Source organism: Marmota monax, unplaced genomic scaffold (genome assembly GCF_021218885.2).
Source record: "Marmota monax isolate L192 unplaced genomic scaffold, Marmota_monax_Labrador192_F-V1.1 WCK01_AAM20220418_F8-fsc00227, whole genome shotgun sequence".
Lineage (NCBI taxonomy): Eukaryota > Metazoa > Chordata > Mammalia > Rodentia > Sciuridae > Marmota > Marmota monax.
Window position 1 is genome coordinate 3,301,538 of NW_026695208.1, and position 7,738 is coordinate 3,309,275.

At 38.5% G+C, this 7,738-nt stretch overlaps 1 protein-coding gene across 1 annotated transcript; it reads right to left on the bottom strand.

The window, feature by feature from the left end:
- Positions 1-935: 935 nt before the first annotated feature.
- Positions 936-6,904, bottom strand: LOC131423664 (keratin, type II cytoskeletal 1-like). The gene is made up of 2 exons (XM_058574524.1): positions 5,486-6,904; positions 936-1,206 (listed from the first exon to the last, which is right to left on the bottom strand). Exon 1 carries the CDS (start codon positions 6,738-6,740, stop codon positions 6,114-6,116), a length of 627 nt encoding a protein of 208 aa, XP_058430507.1. The 5' UTR covers positions 6,741-6,904; the 3' UTR covers positions 936-1,206; positions 5,486-6,113.
- Between the last annotated feature and the right edge of the window lie 834 nt (positions 6,905-7,738).

Sequence of the window (7,738 nt, forward strand, 5' to 3'; positions counted from 1 at the left end):
ATTCACAATCTTATTTACATGTAAAATCTAAAAAAAATTGAATGGACAAGGAAGGGGAATTAGTTAGATGTTGGTCAAAGAACACAGATTTGTAATTATACAGGAGGAATAGGATGAAGAGGTAGGTATGTTCTACTACATAATGACTAAATAAAATTTATTATAATCTTAGAAATTGCTGTTAGGAGATTTTTTTGGAAAATTGGGCTTTGTTAGCTTTCTGGTTCATTTGCCTCTTTTACACAATTAATTTATTCATTTTGTTATGGCCCATCTTCCTTATGAGAATATAAACCCCAGATGATAAAGAGAATTTAATTTTCCCCCACTTTTGTTATTCTCAAAAACTAGAACAGTATGTGATATAGAATAGGTACTCATCAATGTTAGATGGAATGATGAATGGAGGTAGTAAACAATGAAAATATGGATAGTAAGAGAAAGAACCCAATGGGGGTAGAAATTAGCACAATTCAGGATATTGTATCCATAGAAGATTATGCAGAACCATTATACTTATTGAAATTTCTTTGATCATTTCATTTCATTTCTGAGCCTTATCTTTTATTTTATAGGAATTGCACTGATTTCTATGCTTTCTTTTAGTACTATGATATCATTTCTCAATTCTTTGTGGAAGTTATAATTCTTCATTTGGTGAAATGATTCTCCACTGGTAAAATAATTTTAAAACACTGAAATATTTTGTAGGGTATTGCAATAAAATTAGAAGATATGAATGTAATTAAGTGTATCTAAATTAGTAGCAGTAAATGTCTAGAACTTATGGAGTCTTCCACAAATCATACTTAATTGAAAATGTTACTAAATAAAAACGAGTCAAGTACTTTCAAGCAGTGTTTGATGCTAATCTTAAAAGAAAGATTAAATTCAGTGATGCCCATCCATACAAAATAGAATTGCACGAAGGTTTTCCTAAAAGATAGGAGGGAAATAAGAGGAAAAATATAAATTTGCTTCAGGTTTGATAACGCATTTCATTTCCTGAAGGAGACGAAATTAAATAACACAAGTTAATTTCATACACTCTGATTTATTTTCAGGTAGGAAGACTCAACTCATAAAAGAGTATGCAGGGAGGGAAAAAAAAGTTCAGTCCAACGTATCTTTTCTCTCTGTGAGAAGAATGGAGTTTCAGGAAACATGCTGAGCATTTTGTTGTTGTTGTTTGCCTTATGAAATAGCCTGGAAAAGACATAGGAGGAGTAGGGAAAATGTTAGGAAATATTCAGTAGGAGTTTTCCTGAAAGATGACATCAGCGCTAGCCACACATTAAGTACTGATTTTAGGTGACACAATATCCTATGGGGGTGGACTGGGGCTATAGCTCAGTGGTAGAGTACCTGCCTCTCACGTGTGAGGCACTGGGTTTGATCCTCAGCACCATATAAAAATAAATAAAGATATTGTGTCCATCTACAACTAAAAAAAAAATATTTTAAAATATTGATCCCGAAGTTGGGGAAAAATGAAATGTTTCATTAGGAGATGAATTCTAGATTAAACCATCATTCATAAATTTCACAAAAGACATTCAGTTTTTTAAAAATATTTTGTTAGTTGTACATGAACATAATGCCATTATTTTTATTTGTATGTGGTGCTGAGGATAGAACGCAGTGCCTTCCATATGCGAGGTGAGCACTCTACCACTGAGCTACAACCCCAGCCCAGACTTTCAGTTTTAAATAATGTCAATTATTGGAGGTTTTCTTTATGGGGCAAATAAAAATTTCTATAACAAAGTCATAATTGTTTTCATTGATTTCATTTAAATAATAATGATTTAGTTAAAAAAACTCTCAAGGATAATATTGAGGTACTCTCTTACTGATATTTCTTATATCTAATGAATGGAGTGGTCAATGCCTTCTCTTTAGGCTCCATATATGTGCTTATAAAAGTCAAAGTACTGGCATAAAATGAGAACATATAAAGAGTATTATGACTGGATATATGGTTCATATGCCAAATGTAAGGCAGAGACTTTATAAATCTATTGCAGACCTTCATTGATATTTCTGTATTGCCCATAATCACATTACTAGTTTTTGATTTTATTTTGTTTTAAACTATAAGTTTCTTCCCCTTATTTTTACATGTTAAGTGGGCACCCCTCCACGGAGCTACATTCCAAGCACTAATTAAAAAAAAATGTGACAAAAGAATAGCATCATAAATGATGGTATTACTTACCAAATAGAGAAAAATAAATGTTAAACAAATACATGATGAATGATAATTCACTGTATATATTTTGTACTTCATTCATTTATCCATACATTAACGTGCAATTTTTTAAAATATTTTTTAGTTGTAGTTGGACAGTACCTTTATTTCATTTTATTTTTTTTTATGTGGTGCTGAAGAGAGAACTCAGAGCCTCGCATGTGATAGGTGATCAATCTATCACTGAGCCACTACCCTAGTCCTAACATGCAATTTTTAATGTCTATTTTTTTTCTTTGCTAACTTGGTATAGTACCACAGTTAAATATGTACTTCTTTGTTTATTTCTGTCTCCTCCAACTTTCAACCTTATTCCTCAGCCCATGTACATTAATTCATGCTTCAGTGTATTTAAATTTAAGATAAACCTTACCTCTGAGATAAAAAAAAATACATTTTAATTGCCTTTTGGCTACACACAGCATTTAAACTTAGGCTATTTTATTATTTTATGCTTGCAGTCATTCTCAAAATGTACTTCTTACTTTTTAAATAAAATAAACAAAATTATAAACCTGTGTCTTAGAACCCTATATCTGTGGTCTTGCTTCTTTTTCTACTGGTTTTACAATCATGTTTTATATCTTCCATGACTTCATTCTGTGTTTTGTTTGTGTGCATGTCTGTATGAGTGTACATGTGAATGCAGGAGCTTGCAAGTGCTAAGTATAGGAATCATTGTACACCCAACTCGTTCATATGATTTTCCTTAAAACAGATGCATACTTAATTCTGCTTTTGTGACTCAGAGTTCCAGGAATTGAAAATACTAAGACTGCAATTTCAAAGGATGTAATGATTATAAGCTGAATTACGGCTTCTTTAAGGGCCTATCAATTTCTGAATTCCTACTTTCTTTAGCTTATAGCTACTTGGGTCTCAACTTAGTTTTTTTTAAAATCTTAGCTGTCAAAAGTAAAGCAGATCCTGTTTTTAAGTAACTCTCTCTCGAGTCAACATATGTCCCTAAGTGAAAAGCGAATCCATAGAAGACTCACCCTCCAAACCTCCCTTCGGCACTGGTATTTTATTTTCTTAAAGAGATTTTGCTAGTTTTCTACCTTCAAAAATAAAGTTTTCACATTTTACTGCTTTTAAAGTTTCTTTTTTCCTCAGTTGAAACTTTTCTCTGGATTGTTCATAAAGTATGTTCTAGAACCCTTTCTCTTGAAAGAATATATGTGTACGTTTATGTGTATGTTTACACACACACACACACACACACAGAGGAGAGAGAGAGAGAGAGAGAGAGAGAGAGACAGAGAGAGACTGACTTTTAGGGTGAATCTTTAAAGATTTAGAGAAAAATTGAAAAGACAGACAAAATTCCACTCCACTGGTGAGATACTTCACTTTTACATTTTGTCTTTCATTTATTTTATGTTCCTATTCCAATATCCTGCATAATCTTTTTACTACTGTTTTCAACTTAAATAGCAGAATGTTAGCTTCAACAGACAAGAGTAAAAATCAAATTTTTATTTTCACACTCAATTTTAAAAAAACTTCTTCATTCTGGACACATTTGCTTCAGTTTATGTCAAACATTTACAAAATATAGAAAGGCAAATTTAGTGTCAATATGACTGGTCATCATCAGTGCAAATTTTACTACCATAAAATTTGAATTGTTTTAATAGTACAGACAATTCACACTATTAATAAGCATGGTCAGAAAGTAATATTAATACTTTATTCACAGAATTCAAAATTAAAAAGCTATAAAATGTTTTCCATGATACTGTATGATAAAATAAAAATTTACTACAATAAGGATATTTCTATATTGGTAGGCATTTAGTTAAAATCATTTATTATCTTTTGAGCAATGGGAAGAAAATCTGTATTATGAAATCACTAACCAAAAGAAGGCTAAAATATGTCTGGTAATGTGAAATAAGCCTCAGGAAAAAAACTACTATGTGAGATAGAAGGCATGTTACCTGATGAACAGAATGATTCCATAAGTCTTAACAATCCTAAATTTGCATGTTCTCCCCAAAAGTTTTAAATATTTAAGCATAATTAATAGACCTATAAGCAAACTATTTAAATTCAATGACAAAGATGACGATTTCAACAGCACTTGTTCAACAACCCATAGAAAAATTACACAGAAATTCAGCAAATTCATAGAAGAAAATGACCTTTACAAAACCATCAGCTATTTACAGAAAAAAAAAATCCCACCAACAGAAGAAAGGGCACTTCTCAAATGCACACAGAATATTCAAAAATCTAGACCACAGGTAAAACAACCTCAAAATGTGTCATTCTGGATATCATACAAAGTATTGTTCAATAATAAGGGAGCTGGGGTAATAGGTCAGTGGTACAGCACTCATATTGCCTACTTGAGGCACTGGGTCTATTTGTGGGCAACACACAGGTACACACAGGAGAAAGAGAGACAGTTAATGCATAAAATCCCTACAATTTGGCAATAAAAGAGCATAACTATAAATAATCCATGAATCCAAGGTACAAATAGGTTGAAGATATAGGTAAAAATCTATGGAGTGCTTTTATATAGTGTTGAGAGAAATATGTGTAGCACTAATGTTTCTATTAGAATGAAAATAGTTTTAAAATAATTAACCTGAGCATTCACATTGAAAAAAATGTGGCAAAATATTACAAATATGAAGCTCAAATCAGTAAAACAGACAAAAGAAGATAAATAAAGAAAATTCAATGTAAATCTGGATAGTAAAACAACCCTCATAATTGATAAATTTCTAACTATACTGATTGAAAGGTAGGGGACAATATTTGTCAATATCTGGAATAAAAGAAGAGGCACCTTAAGTGACCCCACAGATATTAATATGAAAATGATATAATACTAGACAACTCTTGATCCCCAAATTTGACAATTTATGTAAAACAGATAAATTCCTGGAAGTAGGAATTTATCTATTAGTCATTTAAAATGACAAGGTAACTTTGAACTGGCAATCCTCCTTGCTCAGCCTCCCAATAACCGGGATTACAGGTATTTGCCACCATGTATTGCCTGTGTCTAATTTTTAAATCATTTTCTTATAAATAATGTGTGAAATTATATGAAAAAATAAAATCCCATTTGTATTGATATATATAAATAAGTACATCTTGCTAAAAGGTCCCTGTAGTATAAGTAGAGTTTCCTGCTTGTACTGGTGGGTGAATTCCTAGTGACAGGCCTGTGCAGCCAAGGGTGCAGGTGCCTTGGGTGTAGCAGGCTCTACTCACAGGTATTCAAGCAGACCACAGAAGCTCACCACCAATTTTGTTTTGCAGGGTTCAGGGTGCTGAGTATGCTAAATCGAAACGCCAAAATCTATCTCTGAACACTGCACAGAGGCTTGGTGCTTGAGTGTGCGCAGCTAGCGTGTACATATCTCTTGTGTCAATGCTATCTATTCTCCTTTATGCTAATAAGGGTTTGCAAATAGTAGCAACATTATTGGTCCAAATTTATGAACTGTCTCTGCAGCCACGCCCCCAGAGGGCAAACCGAACTTCAGGGCGGGGCACTTGAGCTAACCAACAGCAAGTGTCCATTTCCCTGCCACCATTAGCACAGCTGCTGTTGTAACTGTGTCTTGATCACAGTAGTAGTTGTGGTAGCTGCTGCCAAGGTTGCCTCCACCGCGGCCACAGCAGGGAATCCTGCCGCCTTGCGGAGTCCCACTGCCAGCTCCGCCACTCAGGGAGCCCCCGCCACCAAGCCGCCACAGCAGGGAGCAAATGCCACCAGGGCAGGCAGGAAGCCACAGTCGCTGCCTCCAGAGCACAGGAACATTGGAGCTAAGGCCCTTACGGTTGCCGCCATAGCTGCCACCAGAGCACAGAGCCAACGGCACTCCTGCAGCTGCCGCTAGAGCAAAGGAACGTTGGGGCTAAGGCCGCCGTCGCCGCCCCAGCCGCCGCTGCAGCACAGGAACCGTTGGAGCCAACGCCTCTTCGGGAGCTCAGGAACCGACGCCGCCTCCAGAGCCCCAGAGCACGGAGCCAACGCCGCCAGAGCACAGAAACTGTTGGGAGCTAAGCCGCCAGAGCATAGGAACCGTTGACGCCGCCTCACCGAGCCATCTTCGCCACCAGAGCACAAAGTCGCGGCTGCTGACAGAGCACACGAAACGCTGGAGCCAATGTCGCTGCTGCTACCAGAGCAAGAAGCCAATGACACCGCCATCGCTTCTGCCAGAGCACCGGAATTACTGGAGCAAACACCTTGTCGAGCCACCACGCTGCAACCCACGATGTTGCTGTTGTTGCTGCCGCCGCCGCCGCCGCCGCCGCCGCCGCCGCCGCCGCCGCCGCCAAGCCAGGAGCCAGTGCCGCCGCTGTTGCCGCCACCATAGCAAAGGTCCACTGGAGCCAAAGCCGCCTCCAGGAAGAAGGAGCCGCCACTGTTACCGCAGGCGCCTTTAGAGCACAGGAGCCAAAGCCACCTGCTGCGTCCTGAGCCTCTGCCGCTCCCACCACGTGATCGCACGCTCATTCTTGCTTTGTCTCTCAGGGGTGAAGAAAGACCCAGCAGAAATTGGAGAACATCTTGAAGAAGGTGGTAGGTGCTGGGACCTACTCGGAAAGTGTGCAGGTGCCTTGGGTGGGAGACTGAAGTTTCTTTAGAGATGCCACTTGGTGACGGAGCTGCCTCTTAGAAGCAGGATCACCCTTTGTGGGTGTCTACCTCAGCAGGGCTTTAGGTGTGGCCTGTGAGTTTGGGGTTGGTGGGGCTAGAAGCAAGGTATACCTCTGGCATCTTTAAGAGCTGTGCAGGGGGCTGGGGTTGTGTCACAGTGCTGATTTCGATACTCAGTAACACATAAAAATTAAATAAAGGAATTGTGTCTACCACCTACAGATATATATGATCTATGTAGGGTCAGATGCAGCGAGAGGATCATTCAGGTGGGAGGCATGCCTTAAGGTGTCTGGGTGGGACCCCGTTTTATGATGGAACAGGTGTATGGGTCTCAGTGAGGGAATCTTAAAGGAGAGACAAGCTCCTGGGGACAAGCAGGCCTGTTGGGGGAGGATGTTTAAAGGATTTGCCAAAATTGTCCCAGCCTTCAGAAAAGGAGAGAGTTTCAGTTTGGGAATATAAAAGACTGTGTCCTGCACCTCCACATTCTCAGTCCTTAGAGCCATCTCCAGGAGGCCCCTACACTGAGGATCCAGGGTCAGAGTCTGTGGACTGCTCTTTTTGCAGGGAGGGGCTCTTCATCTGTGCTTCCCTACACAGGAGGATGACAGGCTTCTGCTGCTCCTGTTTTTTCACTCTCCCTTAGGCCAGTCCAGAGCTTAGTCTGGCCTCTGGAATCATAACCAACTACCACACAGGAACCTGTAGATGTAGGAGGTGTTTATAGTTGTAGGAGCTAAGGAAAACATTTTCATGTCTGGATTGTGAGTATGTGGTGCACACACATGGCTTTGTGTGTGAGGACATGTGGGTGGAGTGAGAATATATATGCATTTGTCTGGCGATGTCTA